The sequence below is a fragment of the Neoarius graeffei genome, chromosome 6, assembly GCF_027579695.1.
Source record: "Neoarius graeffei isolate fNeoGra1 chromosome 6, fNeoGra1.pri, whole genome shotgun sequence".
NCBI classification, from domain to species: domain Eukaryota; kingdom Metazoa; phylum Chordata; class Actinopteri; order Siluriformes; family Ariidae; genus Neoarius; species Neoarius graeffei.
Genome location: NC_083574.1, coordinates 42,259,694 through 42,282,317, shown reverse-complemented (window position 1 = coordinate 42,282,317; position 22,624 = coordinate 42,259,694). Strand labels below are relative to the sequence as shown.

Genomic DNA, 22,624 nt, shown 5'->3' with positions numbered 1-22,624 from the left:
ATTTGAAAGCTGGCACTTTGGAAAGAAAGTCCGTAATTGCCCACGGGCATTAGGGGAAAATACTGCCCACCAAGGAACCAATCAGAGCGCACAACTTTTACCAGAAGTAGCTCGTGCCATATAATAATATTTAATATTACGTATATTGGCGGCTGGGGGCGGCACGGTGGTGTAGCGGTTAGCGCTGTCGCCTTACAGCAAGAAGGTCCGGGTTCGAGCCCCGTGACCGGCGAGGGCCTTTCTGTGCAGAGTTTGCATGTTCTCCCCGTGTCCACGTGGGTTTCCTCCAGGTGCTCCGGTTTCCCCCACAGTCCAAAGACATGCAGGTTAGGTTAACTGGTGACTCTAAATTGACCGTGAGTGTGAATGGTTGTCTGTGTCTGTGTGTCAGCCCTGTGATGACCTGGCGACTTGTCCAGGGTGTACCCCGCCTTTCGCCCGTAGTCAGCTGGGATAGGCTCCAGCTTGCCTGCGACCCTGTAGAACAGGATAAAGCGGCTACAGATAATGAGATGAGATGAGATATTGGCGGCTGTTTTCTTGCTCTGCCATAGCCATAGAACGCTGCAAAAACTGACATCTTGCCAAGTGAAAATATTAGAATATTGTTAAATTTATCTAGTATTTCATATTCTGAGGTTGAAAGTATTTGGTTTATTGTAGAGATTATTAAACCTATTTCAAGACATTTTTATTATCATTATTCTATTGGCAGATAATTTTGCTTCTTTCTAGAAATAAATGCTTGAAAAATAAATAAATTTATACAAGAAGACATAACTGAAATGGATTGGAATAAGGCTTGTTTAAAGGCACAAACAATAAATATAAGGTTTAAGCTCCTCCAGTATAAATGGTTGATGAGGACGTACATGACCCCTGTCAAACTTCACCAACATTCCAGACACTTGTACTAAATGTCTAAATAACAGGGAACCCTATTTCACTGTTTATGGGAATGTCCAAAGATTCAGAAGTTCTGGAAAGATGTTATAAATTGTCTGTCAGAGGTCTTTCATATTAACATACCACTAAATGCTAAGCTGTGTGTACTTGGAATCTATCCACTGAACTTCATACAAATGCAGAAACAGACTAAACTACTGGACTTTTACAAGCCAGGAGAGTGATTGCACTTAATTGGAAGTGTGTAGAGGCGCCTCTATGAAACAGTGGATAAAGGAACTTTGAGAGTGCCTTGGTCTAGAAACACTAACGTATATTGCTAAGGGAAAACAGTTTGTTCATCTCTGGGAACCATATACAGTGCCTTGCAAAAGTATTCATACCCCTTGAACTTTTTCACATTTTTCCACCTTACAACCACGAACTTAAAAGTTTTTTATTGAGATTTTATGTGATCGACCAACACAGAGTAGCACATAATTGTGAAGTGAAACGAAAATGATAAATGGTCTTCAGAATTTTAAACAAATAAAAATCTGAAAAATGTGGTGTGCATTAGTATTCAGCCCCCCTGCATCAATACTTTGTAGAGCCACCTTTTGCTGCAATTACAGCTGCAAGTCTTTTGTGGTATGTCTCTACCAGCTTTGCACATCTAGACACTGAAATTTTTGCCCATTCTTCTTTGCAAAATAGCTCAAGCTCAGCCAGATTGGATGGAGAGCGTCTGTGAACAGCAATTTTCAAGTCTTGCCACAGATGCTCAATGGGATTTAGGTCTGGACTTTGACTGGGCCATTCTAACACATGAATATTCTTTGATCTAAACCATTCCATTGTAGCTCTGGCTGTATGTTTAGGGTCATTGTCTTGCTGGAAGGTGAATCTCCTTCCCAGTCTCAAGTCTTTTGCAGCCTCCAACAGGTTTTCTTCCAGGATTGCCCTGTATTTAGCTCCATCCATCTTCCCATCAACTCTGATCAGCTTCCCTGTCCCTGCTGAAGAAAAGCATCCCCATAGCATGATGCTGCCACCACCATGTTTCACAGTGGGGATGGTGTGTGCAGGGTGATGAGCAGTGTTAGTTTTCCGCCACACGTAGCGCTTTGCATTTAGGCCAAAAAGTTCAACTTTGGTCTCATCTGACCAAAGCACCTTCTTCCACATGTTTGCTGTGTCCCCTACATGGCTTCTGGCAAACTGCAAACGGGACTTCTTACGCCTGTCTTTCAACAATGGCTTTCTTCTTGCTACTCTTCCCAAAGGGCCAGATTTGTGGAGTGTACGACTTATAGTTGTTCTGTGCACAGATTCTCCCACCTGAGCTATGGGTTTCTGCAGCTCCTCCAGAGTGATCATGGGCCTCTTGGCTACTTCTCTGACCAGTGCTCTCCTTGCTCGCTCTGTCAGTTTAGGTGGATGGCCATGTCTTGGTAGGTTTGCAGTTGTGCCATACTTTTTCCATTTTTGAATGATGGATTGAACAGTGCTTCTTGAGATGTTCAGGATATTTTTTTATAACCTAACCCTGCTTTAAACTTCTCCAGAACTTTATCCCTGACCTGTCTGGTGAGTTCTTTGGTCTTCATGATGCTGTTTGTTCTTCAGTGTTCTCTAATAAACCACTGAGGCCTTCACAGAACAAGTGTATTTATGCTGAGAGTAAATTACACACAGTAGGACTCTATTAACTAATTAGATGACTTCTGAAGGCAATTGATTGCACTGGATTGTATTTAGAGGTATCAGAGTACAGGGGGCTGAATACTAATGCACACCACATTTTTCAGATTTTTATTTGTTTAAAATTTTTGAAGACCATTTATCATTTTCGTTTCACTTCACAATTATGTGCTACTCTGTGTTGGTGTATCACATAAAATATCAGTTAAAAACTTTTAAGTTCGTGGTTGTAAGGTGGAAAAATGTGAAAAAGTTCAAAGGGTATGAATACTTTTTCAAGGCACTGTATGAGCATTATAGTCTGAAATGTAAACTTTAATTTATTTAATTTTATTATGCATGGGGTTTTTTTTAAAGTGTGATCCTTATTATATTGAAGTTTAAATATTTAATTTCAAATTTTACATTGATTTTTTAATTTTGCAAAATTGTGCATTGATATGTGGATTGTGCAAGTTTAGGTGTGTGTGAGAGAGAGAATGTTAGGTTCTATCTGTGACAGTAGTTCAATTGTTAGTGTCCTGTAATGCAAAAAGACCAATAAATATATTTTGAAAAAAAAAATTTGGTTTTTAAAAAAAAAAGTCAACTCTATATTTGGTTTCTGGCAACCTTGTAATAGGAAATACTAGATGATAAGTTTTACTATATTAAAGATATTTTCACTTAACAATGTCATTTTTTTTTTTGGGGGGGGGGGGGGGGGGGGGGGGTTTGGCAGGGGCCTGGTCTATTCTCACAATAATAGTGATGACTTCAGGGTTGATAAATATGGTATCTCATCAGATATGTTTGATTTCGAACTTCATTTGACTGTTCTCATTTATCTTGAGTGGAAAAAGAGCTGTTTCCACATATGAAACACTATCTGATCTGTGTCAGAAAGAGGAATGGAATGACTTAGAAAAGTAAATGCAGTGAAAATATCATGTGGTTTCTGACACATAGAATCCTCCTTCTTATTTTAGAATCGTTGGAGATTATTGCCACGGCAGCCACACACTCGAACACTGCAATTCGCAAATCTGTAAGTACAGTTCTTTTCATCTTCTCGCCTTTCCCTCCCTCGCTTTAGCGTAAGCAAATTAGAGCACAGTTAAACTCCGTTAGCTTCAGCTTGCACCGGTACCGAATGATCCATTATCATCATTATCAATTTGGTAGCGAGTGTGTAAAGGTGTGATGTGAGTGTTACTGTCAGCTCTCATGCTTCATGCATCTCCTCACAGGAGAATCTAAAGAAACTGCTGGAGATTTATGAGATGCTGGGAGAGGAAGAGGACATTGTGAACGCCTCCAACGAGTTTATCAAGGAAGGCCACATCCTCAAACTGGCAGCCAGGAACACTTCAGCTATGGACCGATACCTCTTTCTGGTGAGGAAGTCGAGTTGCTCGTGCTATTTTCCCTGGATCCATTTACAAGATATTCAATTGAGACTCAAGAAACATTTCAGAGCAGGAAGGTGTAGTCAGTGTTTGTTTATTATAGCTGCCGGATGTAAGGTTTTGGTAAAATGTTACTGCAAACCACTTGAGGTAAAACGTTTCATAACGTGGGTTGCTCTGTGTCATTCTTGATGGCATGGATTAATCACGTGCGTGAGAGTGCACACATTCAGAGACCACATTATGTATGTAGTATGCCTAAATAGTAATAACACCAGTGGTGTTCTGGTAGACTATGTAGCCCAGTGTTATGTGGTTTGGGACTCAGCTCAAGTGTTAGCAACATTACAGTATATAAATAAACGCTGCTCAGTATTTCCTCAGTATTTTTCCACTTATGGTGTGTTTATACTCGCACTCTTTCTTTCTCTCCTCTAATTGGCTGTAGTTAGAATTCTGTCATGGATTAAGTATAATGTATGTGTACAAATTTGATGTACCGCGAGTTGGCCTAGTGGTTAGTGTTTCCGCTGCTTGACCAGGAGATCGCGAGTTCAACTCATGGTCAGGTCATACCAAAGACCATCATAAAAATGGTACCTACTGCTGTCTAGCAAGGCATGCTGCAACACAGATGCAAGTAGGGAAGTCAAACTCTCGCGGTTACCAGAGGTCTAGCCCCCCACTGTAACCCTAGCTGTATAGGCGAGAGGCCAAGGACTATGGAAACGGAGATCGGCGCTGCACACATACGCCTCAAAGAGCTGGTTAGTACTGGGACAGGAAACTGCCTGGGAAGACCAGATGCTGGCAATCCTGAAACGATTCCCCTGATGACACACTTTTTTTTTTTTTTTTCCTCCTCTGATTCAATAATCATGCTTTTTTTCATTAAAAAAATAGTGGTAAAGTAGCTTTGCATAGTAGAGTCTTTATAAACGAGAGAGAAAATTATGTAGTTCACCAGAATCCAACTATTCAGGACAAGATGGTATCAACTATATGCCTGTCACTTCAGAAAACTCCGGCTCCTCCATTACTTTTCAAGAGTTTTAGGGCGTGGCTTTGAGGGGGTCGTTAATTATACCTTAAACCGACGTATCGCTGTATCCTTTCTACAGTTCAACAACATGCTGCTCTACTGCGTTCCCAAGTTCAGCCTGGTGGGCCAGAAGTTTACGGTGCGCACACGAATCGGCATCGATGGGATGACGGTGGCAGAGACGTATAATGAGGATTACCCTCATACATTCCAGGTGTCTGGGAAGGAACGGACCCTCGAGCTGCAGGCCAGGTAAATTTTACTTTTCACGCACAAGCAGAGACAGTACTGGTAAACATTATTACTATGCAACGTAATGGATGAAATGTATATAGTGCTTCGAGTTCTAGGTAATTTGCAGCCCGGGTCCCTGGTTAGGTGTTTGACAGGAAATGATCATCTACAGTATAAAGCATTCATGATGTGCTTAATAATTAAAGCGGCTGTATGTACAATTGTAGGTTATGATGTGAAAAGTTTGACAAATACAATACAAGTAGGGCGGCACGGTGGTGTAGTGGTTAGTGCTGTCGCCTCACAGCAAGAAGGTCCGGGTTCGAGCCCCGTGGCCGGCGAGGGCATTTCTGTGTGGAGTTTGCATGTTCTCACCGTGTCTGCGTGGGTTTCCTCCGGATTCCCCCACAGTCCAAAGACATGCAGGTTAGGCTAATTGGTGGCTCTAAATTGACCGTAGGTGTGAATGTGAGTGTGAATGGTTGTCTGTGTCTATGTGTCAGCCCTGTGATGACCTGGCGACGTGTCCAGGGTGTACCCCGCCTTTCGCCCGTAGTCAGCTGGGATAGGCTCCAGCTTGCCTGCGACCCTGTAGAACAGGATAAAGCGGCTACAGATAATGGATGGATGGATGGATGGACAATATGAGTAAGAGCAAAGTTATCACATTTATGTGCTCATGAGTGTTGAATCCTGATGATGCCATAGTCGTAAGTGGCCAGGAGTCCAAGAGAGCAAAATTGGCCATGCTCTTAGGGGAAGGACAGGAGTGGCATTTTCTCTCTCTCTCTCTCTCTGTCCTATTGATCACAGCGACACTAGCCAATCATGGGTGTCTGTGAGCTCATGCATGCGGAAGTGGGTAGATAGCTCTTTCCTCAGAGTGTGTTACACCGCCCTCTGACATTGCATAAGCAGCAGTTTGAACAGTTGCGGAAGAGGAAGTACGTGATAGCCTTTGCCCTCCCTGGTTGGTAGCTGTCATGCAATAGGGGAGAGATGCCTGAAGAGTGGGAATTGGCCATGATATGGCCATTAGGGAGAAAAATGTGTGTGTGTGTGTGTGTGTGTGTGTGTGTGTGTGTGTGTGTGTGTGTGTGTGTGTATATATAATAAATATATTTTAATTATGAATCGGTTCATTTTTGTGTTTGCATTTGAATTCATCCCAATTCGTGTTTGTTTCTTCACTCCAGCTCCGGACAAGATAAAGAGGACTGGATAAAGGTAAAAGTCTGACTGAGCTCAGCACTTCATTGTACAGTCTTCGTTTATCATCTGAAGTTCCTCTGACTGCAGTGTTGTGTGAATTTTAGGCATTCCAAGAAACCATCGACATCTTTCACCAGAAGAATGAGACATTTAAAATGGCTACTAAAGAAGTGGAGGAAGTGTCCGTGAGTAGCATTGAATCTGCCAGAATTGGTTCGGTTCACACATTAGCCATTGATATTTTTGATTGGTTTCTGATGTGTGGATGTGTTTGCCTGTCAGATAACAGACCTGGGAAAGCGAGCACCTCGCTGGATCCGAGACAACGAGGTGACCATGTGTATGAAATGTAGGGAACCTTTCAACGCGCTCACACGTAGGAGGCATCACTGTCGAGCTTGTGGTTATGTAAGCGACACAATACAAAGCTTTGCTCTTCATATAGCCTTATGGCAGATTCTACCGTAACTGGATCCATTAACCACTTGCCCACAAAATAAGAAATTTTTCTTGTCCTTTTTTCAGTGAGGTAATATTTTCAAGATTGAAAATATGGTATTTGGTCTTCTAACACAGCACGTCATTTAAAAATACACTGAGTATATCAATAAAAGATTTTTAAAGAATAAAGTTCTAATTCTTTGACATATCTGACAGACATGACTCCCATTTTAAAAATCCCTTTCATTATCCCTGTTGCTATCGTCAGTGAATTTCTGTCAGATGACCTGACGATAGACTCAGCCGTTATGGATCTTTGGTAGTTATCGTGTGGAAGCAGGCTTTATCATTTTTGGGTGTCAACAGATAGAGTTGAAATAGATTAACAGCGAAAAAACTATTTCGTTCACGAGAGAAGCCCACACTTATTTTTTAAAAATGCTATCGTCAGTCTGTCAGTCAAATGCACCTGACGATAGCAACATTCAAGCCCTCACCACGCACATGTTGACTGACGCAAAGAGGAAATTCTACTGCGCATGATTTTTGTGACAGCAGATATTTACTTCCGGCCAAGACTTGGAGTTCTGACAGCTAGATTTCATCAAATAAATCAAGGTAAGATTTTCAGTCAGCTATCCTGACGATAGAAATTTTTGACGATAGAAACATTGAGAATATATTTGTGCATTCATATTTAAAATTTTCTGGAGGAAAACTATCGCAAGTTGAGATAAATCAGAGCCACTTGCGACCCTTTCAGCCGACAGGCCATTTCAACGTGTTATTTCCCCGCGAAAGTGACACAGTCGTGTCTATCGTCACTGTTCTGACCATTATTGTTGATATTTCAATTTTGAAAATAAATTTTATCTTTTTTTATTTCAATATTTTATTTTATTTGGTTCTAGTGATGAGGTATTTAATATTATTACTAAATTTGTCAGATTAATAATGTAAGAAACAGTTTTGTTGCTATTGTCATCTAGAGCGTCTGTCAGAATATGATGGTAGACGTTAGTTTGTCTGTCAGATTTTGATGATAGAAACCGACGTGTTTCTATTGTCATTTAGCATGTCTGTCATGTCAGGCTTTTATTAATTACTTACCAGGACTACTGTCCTAAAATTTACTGTGAATGTCCAAGACCCCAAATGCTACTAGAAAACTTAATAGAATGATCAAAATAATCAATTCAGCAATTTAAGGAGATGGGACTTAACTGGCCTCTGTTATGGTAGAATCTGCCTTATGGTATTTTATTATGATTCCGTGTATTCAGGAAGAAGTGACGTGCTCTTTCTGATTTTTTTTTTTTTTTTAAACAGGTGGTATGCTGGAAGTGCTCAGACAACAAGGCTCCTCTGGAGTATGATGGCAATAAGATGAATAAAGTTTGTCGAGACTGTTTCTCTATTTTAAAAGGCCACACAGACAGCGAGGAGAAGGAGGGCAAGAAGAAAGGCATTCTAGAGGTGAGGAGGTTTAAACTAGATCACCTCTTGTAGTATAAATATCAATACAGTGTGTCCCAGTGATTGAAAAGGACCCTGGGCTGTATTAAAAACGGAAATTTTTATACTCGCCCAATATGGCTAGGTCGACTTTTCACCAAGGACAATTCCATTAAAACGGCTGGATGTAGGTTTAGATCCCTAATGAGCAAGTTAGAAAGGGCAAGAGGAAGAAACCTTGAGAGGAACAAGACTCAAAAAGAAACCCGTCTTCTTCTGGGTGACACCCAGTAGTGGCATTTTACAGTAAATCATTACAGCATACAGATGTAGAAGAGTAAAGTCAAACAGTACCCTGTTGGAAGGCTGTTCAGGAGAAGCATCATAGTCTTTATGATTACAGCAGCAGTTCTTGTTGAGATTATCCACTGAAACAAGGATGCGACTTGGGAATAAACAGTTTTTGGAAGTATCTTTAGGGTATCCAGGTACAAACATCTGCAGCAGTGCACCCTATTAACACTGTTTTAAAAAAAAAAAAACAGATATGTTCCTTTAAATTACCTTTAAAGCAAAAGGAGCGCCAGAGCTGCGTTCCAGCTGGGAGCAGAGCTTATTTCCAGACCAGAAAATACAAACACAAGCCTAAAACAAAGCAACTAGCTGCGGCTGAGTTCGGATTAGATTAGCTTCAACTATATTGTCATTGGGCAGAGTACAGGTACAAAGCCAATGAAATGCTTTTAGCATCTAACCAGAAGTCTATCCTTCATGGATTCCATCAGTCTACCCAATGGAGAACGAGCGTTGAATATGGTTGACCATATTGCATGGTTGTTGAGACAACTTAGCATCACACTTCGGAGATGTAATACTTCCACGCTAGCAAGCGACTGTCATAATTTGTAAACAAGCATGACTGCCTGGTTTGCTTTGTGAAACACAGAAGATTTTGAGAGAATTTTGAACGAGTAAGACGCATTGAACACCTAAAAGGAATGTGTATAATAATAATAATAATAGTGGTGGCTTTTTTTGTGGAATATCAGATATTCCATTCAGCTAGCATAGCATTTATATTATATAATTATAATATTTTTGTAAGTTTCTTATCTTTTTTTTTTTCTCGTAATTTTCATTGCATTTTGTTCCTCTTAAGACCATAATGGTAGTTTTAATTATCCCGCACCCAAACGAAGTTCGGTTCCGTCCGTCTGTCCGGTCACATTTTCGTTTCCGGGCCATATCTTTAAAACTACTGAAGATATCTTCATGAAACTTTGTATACATATGCAAGCAACATGTGAACTGGTGCCTTTTGCTATTTTGGATTTTTGAAAAAAAAAAGTATTTTTCAAATATTTACATTAAAAAAATATATTTTGACTTAGTTTCTGGGCGGCACGGTGGTGTAGTGGTTAGCGCTGTCGCCTCACAGCAAGAAGGTCCGGATTCGAGCCCCGTGGCCGGCGAGGGCCTTTCTGTGCGGAGTTTGCATGTTCTCCCCGTGTCCGCGTGGGTTTCCTCCGGGTGCTCCGGTTTCCCCCACAGTCCAAAGACATGCAGGTTAGGTTAACTGGTGACTCTAAATTGAGCGTAGGTGTGAATGTGAGTGTGAATGGTTGTCTGTGTCTATGTGTCAGCCCTGTGATGACCTGGCGACTTGTCCAGGGTGTACCCCGCCTTTCGCCCGTAGTCAGCTGGGATAGGCTCCAGCTTGCCTGCGACCCTGTAGAACAGGATAAAGCGGCTACAGGTAATGAGATGAGATGAGACTTAGTTTCTAAGAGCAATGTTCGTTTCCGGAGCATGTATCCAAAACTATTCATGATACGGATTTGAAACTTGGTATACTTGTTAACACGGTGATGTAGATGTGCCTTTTCATACTAAGAAATTTAAGAAAGTTTAATTTTTCATGTTTCCATGAAAACAATTTCAGACGTAGTCTCTCAGGTTAGTTTTGTTTCCGGAGCAGAACTTGAAAACTATGAGCGGTACGGTCTTGAAAGTTGGTATATGTGTTGATTAAGTAATGTATTTGTGCCTTTTGATACTAAGAAATGTGAGAGATTTGAATTTTTAGCTCAGCTGGACCAAAGGTCCGGTGGGTTTATGCCATGGGCTGCTGAGGTCAGTGTAAACAGGTAGGGTTGGTTTCCTGCAGCAGAACTTGAAAAATGTGGCAAATAATATCTTGAAATTTGGTATATAGGGCGGGGGGATATACAGGACTCGGTCTTATTGTTAAATTTTTAGATCAATTATATTAATGAGATTATTAAAGATTATTGTAATGTATTCTTGAAATTGTAAATAGTATAGTTTTGCAGGGCCCCTATGGATACCAGTTGTGCTGAATGGGCCACCCTGGTGAAATAGTTTATCAATCAATCAATCATGGTATTGAACTCGTCTTCGACTTGTTCAATATCACGCTTGCTGGATGGAATCTATCCGATATACTACGAAAAAAAAAAGCCAATATTATTTAATTATTTACAGATAAGTGCCAGAACCAAGTGATGCTACGTGTGACAGTATATACAGTGATGGACAGTGGAGAATTACAATATACAAGTATGCTGTTTGTAAATATTTAAATGCATATTTACCGAGGGGAAGTGGACAGGATTAGAGTGCATGTAGGGTTGTTTGTACAGTTAACAGTATTGAACACGTACAATAAAGTGGCAGTCTGTGCAGCAGCAATAGGAACACGTTGTTTGTGTACAATAATATAGTTTTCTAAAAGGATGGGGGAAATAATAATGAAATGGTGGCGCGAGCATCACACTGAACACACACACTTTCTCTACTTCTCATCTCATTATCTGTAGCCGCTTTATCCTTCTACAGGGTCGCAGGCAAGCTGGAGCCTATCCCAGCTGACTACGGGCGAAAGGCGGGGTACACCCTGGACAAGTCGCCAGGTCATCACAGGGCTGACACATAGACACAGACAACCATTCACACTCACATTCACACCTACGCTCAATTTAGAGTCACCAGTTAACCTAACCTGCATGTCTTTGGACTGTGGGGGAAACCGGAGCACCCGGAGGAAACCCACGCGGACACGGGGAGAACATGCAAACTCCACACAGAAAGGCCCTCGCCGGCCACGGGGCTCGAACCCGGACCTTCTTGTTGTGAGGCGACAGCGCTAACCACTACACCACCGTGCCGCCCCTTTCTCTACTTGTTAAGATTATTTTAACTTGATCATGTTTTTGGGAAAACTGGGCCTGAAACTCTTTTGGGGGGGGCGGGGCAAATAAATAAACATTTTTTTGTAAAGTATATTTTATGATGACTTGCATGATGTAAACAGTGGTCTGTAAACAGTGAAACATTAGCTGTAGTCTGTTATTAATGTGCGTTTGTGTAAAATAAATACAGTCCTGTGATTAGTGTGGAGTGTATGCAGTGCTGTCCTGTTGTGGATCTGAAACAGCGTGATGATCTGGATCCGTCAGGGTTATAGAGTGAAGTACTGCTTTGTTCCCTCGTCAGAGGTGTGTGTGTGTGTGTGTGTGTGTGTGTGTGTGTGTACTCTCACTGAAAACCACAACGGCTTTTACTGTTCTGCTTCCCCCTGTTTTAATTTCAGTTTAAGGTCTCCCTGTTCTCTTATATGGGAAGCGCCTGACTCGCATCTCCTCTTAAGATAATTGTATTTAACCCTCTCTCTCTCTCTCTCTCTCTCTCTCTCTCTCTCCATGTCAGATCGAAGCAGCGCAGTTCTCAGGCAGCAGTATAATGTGTGGCTTCCTGCAGTACTGTGACAAGAATAAACCCTGGCAGAAAGTCTGGTGTGTAATTCCTCAGAAGGAGGCTTTAGTGCTCTATCTGTATGGAGCACCGCAGGTGAGGGGACCAGTGTATCATCACCCAGTTACGTTACAAAACAAAAGTGCTTGAATGTCAAATGCTTCCTGGCGCAAGTTTAGTCACAAGTTTTGAGGGAAATCTCACTCGTGACTCATGGTTTAGGAAGCACTTCTGCTTTTATTTACACAGCGTTGCCAGTAAACCAGGATTTATTTTAAATCCATTTAGTGTAAATGTAGTAATATTGTGTTTTTGAACTGAAACATGTCCGTATATTATTGCAATATTCCTAACACAGGATGCGACGTGCTTCACTTTATTACTCGCTGTTACTAACGAAGAAAGTTCATCTCATCTCATTATCTGTAGCCGCTTTATCCTTCTACAGGGTCGCAGGCAAGCTGGAGCCTATCCCAGCTGACTACGGGTGAAAGGCGGGGTACACCCTGGACAAGTCGCCAGGTCATCACAGGGCTGACACATAGACACAGACAACCATTCACACTCACATTCACACCTACGCTCAATTTAGAGTCACCAGTTAACCTAACCTGCATGTCTTTGGACTGTGGGGGAAACCGGAGCACCCGGAGGAAACCCACGCGGACACGGGGAGAACATGCAAACTCCACACAGAAAGGCCCTCGCCGGCCACGGGGCTTGAACCCAGGACCTTCTTGCTGTGAGGCGACAGCGCCAACCACTACACCACCGTGCCGCCACGAAGAAAGTTAATTCAGTCATTTATACCACAGTGCTGCCGAGTTCTCGAATTCTATTGGTCAGAAGGTGTTGATTAATTTTCCGTTACAGCAGTTCTGACCGTCTCACTCGATGCAAGGTTTATATTAATGCCTTGTTGTAATTCGATATCGTTTCTATAGTAACTGTTTAAACAGGAACTTGTTTTTTGATTTTCTGTGATGTTTATTTAGCATTTTTGGAGTCTCCAGTGTCGGTACATAGTCAAAGGGAACTGTTTCTTGTGTCAGAAAGCCTAAAGAAAGTCTTTACGATTGAGAGCTTTGCAGTTTCTCAGGAACGTGACGATTTTTTTTTTTTTATTAACTTTGAGAGAGTCTGGTGAGGGAACAACTCTACATAACTCTTATAACACAAGTGAAAACAGGAACTGACTTGTTTCACAGACGTTCCTCAGCATTAAACCTTATGCTAGAAGAGGAATAAATCACTTTGGGATGTACTGTTATTAGAAATGAATCAACTTCTGGGTTTTAACAGGAGCATCGCTTTACATCAGGCTGCATCCCACCACCCTGTCGTTGATTTGATTATTCCCATAGATTACGAGCATGCCCCATTGTGGGTTTGTTTTTCCCCTCTTGCTTACAAAAAGCGTTTATAATTTCTTTACTTAGACAGTCATGTAAGCTCTAATTTAACAAATCCAAGAATAAACGGACTGCACGATAAAAATGATACAAAGGCAAGAGTGCAAATATTTGCATCCCCCTATGGTTTGAATGAAGGAAGGAAGTTATACCTCTGTTTTCGAATATGACTAAGGCTAAAGAGACCGAAACTGAAATGAACTGTGAACCATCCAAACAGTACAGAGAAATGCATCCAGGTTTCATCTTAAAGCTGTCTGATGTCGTTGACAGAAGGAAAGCTGTAACATCTGGCAGAGTTATAACAGATGTGTTGAAGAATTTGCCTTTAAAAAAAAAAAAGATATTTAAGGAACGTTTAACTGTATACAGTAATTAAGTTATTCCACGAAATCGAGTCGTACGTGAGCTGATAGCCGATGAGGCGCGTAGCACCGAGTACAACCAGATTGAGTGGAATAACTGTTTTATTCTATCCACATTCACTGGATTTCGAGAAACAGAGCATTTTTATTTTTTGTAAATTTGATAACTAAGAACTTGATACAAAATCATTTCCACTTAGAATGTAAACAAACCGGCAAAACGACAGGAGCAATTTGTGAAAAATGCTGTAATAATAATTCTTGAAAAATTAAAAAAATGTACGTTCTTACCATCAAATACTTTCATTCCATATTTTGTTGCTTTTTTTTACTTTTTGAGGTTTGGTTTTCGAGTAGTTTTTATTTCGTCCTCTGTTAGTTCATTAACGCTCTGCCATTTTGTTTTTCTCTACTAACTGTATATGAGCGGATATCTTAGTAGTAGAGTAGCCAATCAGAGCACGCGATTGGTCATATCCAATGAATGTGGATAGAATAATCATATATCATCTTCATGTCTCTGTGCAGGACGTTAAGGCTCAGTCCACCATCCCGTTGCTGGGTTATTCTGTAGACGACGCGTCCCGACTCACCGATCCTCCAGCCAGTTTCCGTCTGTCCCAGTCAAAGTCTGTCCACAGCTTTGCTGCTGAAAGTGAGGAACTGAAGCAGCGCTGGCTCAAAGTGATCCGAGTGTGTGTGACAGGCGAAGCACCCACAAGCCCGCCACCTTCAGACACACACGCCGCAGAGAGCAGCCGGGAGCCGAGCACAGAGAGCCTTTAAGAGGAGAACGAAACGAAAGCACACTTGCTGCCAAAGACACCGAGAGAGACTGGAGAGACTACACACAGACGCGGCTGTCTGTCAATCACTCGCATGCAGCATACAACCCGATGGGGCCGAGCAGTATTACAGCCAAGCTGGATTTAATTTATGAGAAAAAAAAAAAAAAATCAAACTGATGACGCTCTCCCTATAAAGCTGCTCTGAAACACAGCAGTCCAAAGAGATGGCATACACAAGTGCTTTGAGACTAAACCGGTGCTCTAGGGTGGTTGGTTAAATGATCAAATATGTATGAATACACTCTCATTTCCACACATCATGCTCTCAGCCTGTGCAGGCAGTGCTGTTATTATTCTCGTGTATTGTGTATATATCGTAGCATTCCATCTGTACGTATGGATATGCCCTCACTGTCTCTTTTATAAAGATGTAAAGTGAATCCAGGCCTCTTCGACGCTGAAGGCAAGTCTGAGTTTAAATTCAGGCTGCTTCAGCACCCTAAGAAGAATTCTGTTCTTTTTAGGATTCTTTTTCCCCCCTCCATACGGACCACAGATCACACGTAGTCACCCCTCGCAATAAACACGGATCACGTCGCTGCGCCGAGAGAGCGGTTCAGCGGGAATCGTGATGCCACATTTTACTAACCAGCATCTTTAACCTCCATCCATCCCAGCACATCAGCGGAGGGAGCGCACGGCTAAAACGTGCTCCATACAGACTGCAAGAAACGTGCAATGAGAGTCGTGCACTCTCGTGAGCAAAGGACACGGCAATACCACAGAAAAGTGTTACATAAGCTGGGTAAATCCCTCCTTTATAATCAATCGACTGTCTACCCAGTGGTCTCAAATTATAGTTTTACCCAAGCTGGTGCATGTGATGCCTTCAGTTTTAGAAAGGAAATCCATTCTAAAATATATCTGATAATTAAAGGAATACTCCAGTGTTTAAGCTCATAAAGCACCGATCTGTAACCATAAATAACAATGTAGACACTTTAAATGTACAGCAAGCAGTCTTATTTTTTGTTCTTTTCGCTGTAAAGTTTAAGGGTAGTTGTTGAACACTATTATGTAAAGCATACACACCAAACTGGCGGGCGCACACACACACGATTATGAAATTTGTTCACTCCAGGTTACTCAACTGGGTATTGTGTCCTAAGAGCATTGTTGCCATGTCAAAAACGAACTTGTTTTCTGTCCAAACATCCTCCTGCAGTTTAAAACTCGGCTATGTGTAACTTATTTACGTGTCTTATCTCGTCAGTGATAACGGGAGACGGATGCCTGATCGATGATACACGTTTAAATATATTTCAGTCCTGTGCAACGGACTGTGATGAGCAGTTGCAGTGGTGGGTAACCTTGTTAAATTTTTAATATTGAAATCAATGGGATGACACTGATTCTAGTCATGTGCTACTCTTCGTAGCTCTCTAAAATTGATCAGTTATTCCACGAAATCGCGGCATACATGAGCTGATGGCCAGTCGGCTATGAGACGGCTATAAGCCGTGTACGACAAGATTGAGTGGAATAACTGTTTTATTCGATCCACGTTCAATGGATTTTGAGAAACGGAGCATTTTTATTTTTTGCAAATTTTGAAAAAAAATGCAACAATGCTTAAACAAACCGGCGAAATGGCAGTAGCTAATTTGTGAAAAATGCTATAGTTCTTGAAAAATACAAAAATAAAAAAAAATGTTCTTACCATCAAATACTTTTATTCCATATTTTGCTTAATTTTTGGGGTTTTGTTTTCAAGTAGTTTTTATTTCATCCTCAGTTGATTAAGCAACACGCGCCACCAATTTGTTTTTCCTCTACTCACGGTATATGAGCTGATATCCTAGTAGTAGAGTAGCCAATCAGAGCGCGCGATTGCTCGTATCCAGTGAATGTAGTGGTTTTTTGGCGGTTGGCAAACCAACTTAAAGGTGCATTACTGCCACCGACTGGGCTGGAGTGTGGAACAGGCGATATTAGGGGGAGAACTATATTCTTTTAGCTATTTCTGTTTCTTTTAAATACTTGGTAACAATTTTGGGAGGGTTGTTTTCAAATAGAGTTATTTCTTCCTCAGTTGATTCAGCAACACGCGCCGCCAATTTGTTTTTCCTCTACTCACGGTATATGAGCTGATATCCTAGTAGTAGAGTAGCCAATCAGAGCACGCGATTGCTCATATCCAGTGAATGTGGATCGAATAAGAGAAAATATTCCTTTATTGATCCCAATGAGGAGAAATTCAGATGTTACAGCAGCTCAACTACAGTAGAGTAAAATATAGATAAATGTAGACTAAGTAAAATAGAATAAAGGTCTAATAGAATAAAAATGGAACTAAATCAAGACAATTGCTCAGAAAAGACAGCAACAAACAATAAGAATTAGGAGTGGCACTACATCCACTAGTGGTGCGTATAAACTCATGGAGTAGAGCCGTATTAAAATGACACAATGAAGTGAGGGAGCAGGAGGTAATCTGAAATGTAAGGGGTGGAACTGCAAATAATAACAGCACAACATGTAATAAGGTACATGATAATAGTGCAAATACAAAAAAAAAAACCACCCACCACAGGAGTTATGTATTTTCATCCAATGTTTGGTGGTTCTTTCAGTTAATCATGTTTTTAAGGTAGAACGTCATTATCAGACCTCAAAACGTTAAATATTTCCCTTTGAAAAACGATTTACAAGAATCCCTCAAAGCTTTCTATAAAAATCCGTTTCAGATTGTTTCTAGATTATCCTCACGACTACCCTTAGACTTTCAACACATTTCCCACGACTGATCTAATCAAATGGGTTGAATTTGTTGATCACGTATGATTTCGTGCAGATTTAATAGAGATTAAGATATTTTTAAAAAAAAAAGTATTCATTGTACACTGAAGTATTCCTTTAACATGTTTATCATTCACAAGCACAGATAATTTCCTTTCTTTTTCTATGTTGCCTGCGTTTGTGCGTCTGCTCTGCCTTTAGACGACACGTGCTGTCAGTGGGACGCCCAGTGGGACGTGTGTTTTAACGCTACTGATCAGTGTCTTAACTAAGACTTCCTGTACAATCAAGGACAAATAGACCCACAAGCTGGGAGAGACATGTAAATGTTTTATGAAATACTGTAATTAATTTTATTATTTAAGAGTAATTTATAATTGATGTGCATGATTTTGAACAGTAGCACAACGAATGGTTTTGGGGTTTTTTTGTTTTTCCCTCTTCCTCAATTTTATTGTCCATTTTACCAAGTGCTTGGTGTTGCAGAATCTCATCATAAACTTGGTTCGGTCTCTTTTTCCTTCCAGTCAGTCTCGTATTATTGACAGCTGTATGAGAAATGGTCAGTGTGTTATCAACAGTATATTGTACCTACGACATTCAAACATTTAGTGCATTCACAGAGACAAATCCTGAGGCCAAACTGCAGGTTGCATAGACAGTATAATGTCCTAGTTCAGGTATATAGAGATCATGCATCATGCGCAATACGTCACTAATGTAACCAGGCGAGTTTTCTCTTTTACAGCCGAGACTTCACTGTGTTGTGTTCATGCAGGAAATCTGGCATCCTCAGGCCTCGTTCAGTCTGGTTTGATCTGATCTCGCATTTAATGAAACCTAAGAGTGACTAGAAAGTGAGGGAGAGAAAAATCTATACGCAAACTGGGGGGGAAATGCCAGTTAAGCATACGGAACTAAGGTTTTGTACTGAATGTTAAATTCCAAGTAAGAAATAGATCCATAGCGAATCAGAAACGCGTTACAAAGAACAATTTCCAGCATCAGTTAGACTCTATTTACCACAAGATGAGCGGCACAGTGGAGTTGCGATCAGTCAATTAATAAACGAACGAATGGATGATGTGAAAAGAATAATTTGACTATAATAAAGTTATAAATAAAGCCATGCATGCACCTGCTGTTTCCTTCTGAAAGTAGGCCTCTGGTTTCTTCTCATTTTCCTGTCAGCGTTCATTAGAAATGCACTGACCTTAGAGTTATGTGAACACCTAGTTTTATACATCTGTATTTATTTCCTTCTCTGAATCTGAAATGCACTTTACCATCTTCTATAAAGTGTACATTGTTTAAAAAAAAAAGAATAAAATCAAGAGGATTATTAACTGGATGTATTGTCAAGGTTTTAATATTCACAAGTTGTTGTGTATGTGCTCTTATTAGACGAAGCAGCTTTTCTTACTTGGTTACATCTAAACTCACCTTAAAGGTGACATTACATTCCAGGCATTTAGCAGACGGTCTTTTCTAGAGCGACGTACAACGTACCCAGAGCAGCCTGGGGAGCAGTTGGGGGTTAGGTGCCTTGCTCAAGGGCATTTCAGCCATTCCTGCTGGTCCAGGGAATCAAACTGGCGACCTTTTGGTCCCAAAGCTGCTTCTCTAACCTTTAGACCATGGTTTCCCCTGGAAAAGATGATTTCTTTTCTACAAGTTGACACAGTTCCCTGAGGTCTTAATGAAATGTCTGGGCCATGCTTTGCTCAAAATACCACGAGGATAAAACCCACAGCTCCCTTCTCACTCTGTCTAAACCAGAGGTGGACAGTAACGAAGTACACTTGAGTACTGTACTTAAGTGCACTTTTTAAGTATCTGTACTTTCAAAAAGTCAAAGAGTCCCATATACATTTTCGTACGCATGTTGGGGAGTGCCTGTTAGAGAGCACACTTGTCCTGGGCCGTCGGCATGGTGAGGTAGGGTGGCCAGTTCCTTTCCTCGCCGCCTTAACTTTCCCAGTGTTTCCACCAGGTCCCCATTCACTGCTGGGTAGACAGGAGGCGAGCCCCAGATCACTGTCCGAGACAAGGCTCGAACCGGGGACCGTTCGCTTAGCGATCAAACGCTCTAACCACTTGGCCACCTCGCCTCATCTGTACTTTACTTGAGTATTATTATGCCTCCGCTACCATAAGGTGAAGGAGGCATTATGTTTTCGGGTTGTCCATCTGTCCGTGCCGAAACCTTGTGAACGTGATATCTCAAAGGCTAATGAAAGGAATTTCACCAAACTTTAACCATTTGTGCGCTTTGGGACAAACATGAATTGATTAGATTTTGACATCAAAAGGTCTGTCAAGGTCACTGTGAGGTCAAATGTCTGTCCGCAAACCTTGTGAACACAATATCTTCAAGGCAGATAAAAGGAATTTCACCAAACTTTCACCATTTGTGCATTTGGTGACACAGATAAACTGATTAGATTTTGAGATCAAAAGGTCTAAGGTCAAGGTCACTGTGAGGTCAAATGTCTGTCCGTGTGCGTCCGTCCTGAAACCTTGTGAACACGATATCTCAAAGGCTAATGAAAGGAATTTCACCAGACTTTCACCATTTGTGGATTTGGGGACAAAGATAAACTGATTAGATTTTGAGACCAAAAGGTCTGAGGTCAAGGTCACTGTGAGGTCAAATGTCTGTCTGAAAACCTTGTGAACACAATATCTCCAAGGCTGATACAAGTAATTTCACCAGGTCACGATTACTGTGAGGCCAAATGTCCATCCCCAAATCACAGCTTAATAAGGCATGTAGTCTACCGGGCGGAGGCATCCCCGTCGACGCCGTTGGTGTCGAGTTCCATCTAGTTTTTTTGGGGGGAAACTTATGACTTTAACGTCATTACATTTGAAAGGCAAATATCGTACTTTTCACTCCACTACATTTCTATCAAGGTCCTCATTACTCGTTATTATGAAACAGCTTTGAAAGTGGAGGTTTTTGTTGGTTTTTTTTTTCCTTTTCTAAATCGTGATTGGGTTTTTTCGCAGGTGACACTGAGACAGCCGATCACTAATCACTAGGGTCACGTCACGTCCATACACTGGATAAAATCAAGTTCAGTGATTTCTCAGCAGCGTTATTTAACACGATCAGTTAATGGCAGAATGGAAGGAGGTGGTTCTTCTGGAGAATACACGCACCCATGGGCCATAACTAGAACCCATATTTCAGTTTTCTGAAAGGATTAAAGATTCGTTTCATTTTAAATGTTTCCTTTGTTTGCCATATCATGGCCTACAAACCATATCATGGCCTAACGTTTTATTCCAAGAGAAAGCTTGTAATGAAGTTGTCTGTGCTTTTAGAGCTAGCAATAACATAATAGCTATGCAGTCTGGTTAGTCAAATGACTTTCTATGGATTTGCCTACCAAGTTGCCGTAGCCTTGTCCACAGCTAACGTTAACACATAGCTAGTTAACTTGGACACTGTTAGTTAGCATGTAAAAACAGAGAAGAAGAAGAAACCTTTGTCACATGCACACTTCAAGCACAGTGAAATTCATCCTCTGCATTTAACCCATCTGAAGCAGTGAACACACACACCCAGAGCAGATAGAGCGCCCGGGGAGCAGTCAGGGGTTAAGTAAGGGCACCTCAGCCCAAGGCCGCCCCACGTTAACCTAACTGCATGTCTTTGGACTGTGGGGGAAACCCACACGGACACGGGGAGAACATGCAAACTCCACACAGAAAGGCCCTCACCGGCCACCGGGTTCGAACCCAGAACCTTCTTGCTGTGAGGCAACAGTGCTAACCACTACACCACCGTGCCGCCATGAATAACATTAACTTGGCTGAAGTCCTTTCAGAAATATGTTTTAGCATAATCTTGCCAAATAAAAATTGTCGAAATCTTTCTTTTCTAGTAGTGTTAGCTACCCAATATGATTGAGTTTGAAAAGAGCTTGCTAGCATGTCAGGTGGCACGTCATTGACTAGCTAGCTTAATATTAAACCACCATTATGCGCAGCATAATGAACTCACAAAATAATCCAGTCGATTACTTCAGAGGCGTTAGGTTTTGTAAGCATTGTGGCAATAATACAACAATGCATTGACAGAAAATGTACTTTTAAAAGCAAGTACTTCAACTTTAGTAAAAAATTGACTGGACAACTTTCACTTGTATCGGAGTAACATTTGACCAGTGGGATCTGTACTTTGACTTAAGTAATGAAGTTGGGTACTTTGTCCACCTCTAGTCTAAACACCGCTGTTCAGAATGACCGATTTGTGTGCCTGTTCCTTTAAATGATGTCACTGCTCACCCCAACCCCTTTTCCGTTGGCCAATCAGATACCACTTTCCTCATGAATACTCATTTGCAAAGGTAGTTCTCAAGCGTGAGTCTCTGAGATACTCAGATGAGGGGGTAGGATAATTCTAATGAGCTCCACTTGTGACATAGGAAGATGAACCAACTCCGAACAGCTCGATGAAGCATGTTTTCTGATCTAGGCAGCCCAAAATAAACTGACTGGGTGTCTTTATTATAGAGTTTGTGGATTGGTAGGCAAGGCGGTACGGTGGTGTAGTGGTTAGCGCTGTCGCCTCACAGCAAGAAGGTTCTGGGTTCGAGCCCAGTGGCTGAGGGGGGCCTTCCCGTGTGGAGTTTGCATGTTCTCCCCGTGGGTTTCCTCCGGGTGCTCCGGTTTCCCCCACAGTCCAGAGACATGCAGGTTAGGTTAACTGGTGACTCTAAATTGACCGTAGGTATGAATGGTTGTTTGTCTCTGTGTCAGCCCTGTGATGACCTGGCGACTTGTCCAGGGTGTACCCCACCCCTAACCCATAGTCAGCTGGGATAGGCTCCAGCTTGCCTGCGACCCTGTACAGGATAGGCGGTTACAGATAATGGATGGATGGGTTTGGTAGGCTCCAGATACCCATGTGCACAAGCACTGAAAAAGTGAGTTTTTCATAAAATGTCCTCATAGTGCTGTTAAAGAGGAGAGAGGAAACATGACCCTGATCTAGGACGGGCTACAGACCAACTCTGGAAGAGAATAATGAAATGCCACATCTATTTCCTGACCAATTCATAGTTCCTGAGATAGCTTGCTTTTTTTTTTTTCCTCTCATTGCCTTCCAGCTCAT

At 41.5% G+C, this 22,624-nt stretch overlaps 1 protein-coding gene across 3 annotated transcripts in view; it reads left to right on the top strand.

The window, feature by feature from the left end:
- fgd4a (FYVE, RhoGEF and PH domain containing 4a) overlaps window positions 1–18,850 on the top strand; it is a 178,736-nt gene extending 159,886 nt beyond the window's left edge. For all 3 annotated transcript variants that reach the window (XM_060923681.1, XM_060923682.1, XM_060923683.1), the window contains 9 exons: window positions 3,558–3,616; window positions 3,819–3,965; window positions 5,099–5,271; window positions 6,450–6,480; window positions 6,570–6,650; window positions 6,748–6,873; window positions 8,236–8,382; window positions 12,091–12,231; window positions 14,441–18,850. In XM_060923681.1, coding sequence (XP_060779664.1) covers window positions 3,558–3,616; window positions 3,819–3,965; window positions 5,099–5,271; window positions 6,450–6,480; window positions 6,570–6,650; window positions 6,748–6,873; window positions 8,236–8,382; window positions 12,091–12,231; window positions 14,441–14,698 — 1,163 coding nt within the window. In that variant the 3' untranslated portion in view covers window positions 14,699–18,850. The remainder of the gene's footprint in view (window positions 1–3,557; window positions 3,617–3,818; window positions 3,966–5,098; window positions 5,272–6,449; window positions 6,481–6,569; window positions 6,651–6,747; window positions 6,874–8,235; window positions 8,383–12,090; window positions 12,232–14,440) is intronic.
- The last annotated feature ends 3,774 nt before the right edge of the window (window positions 18,851–22,624 follow it).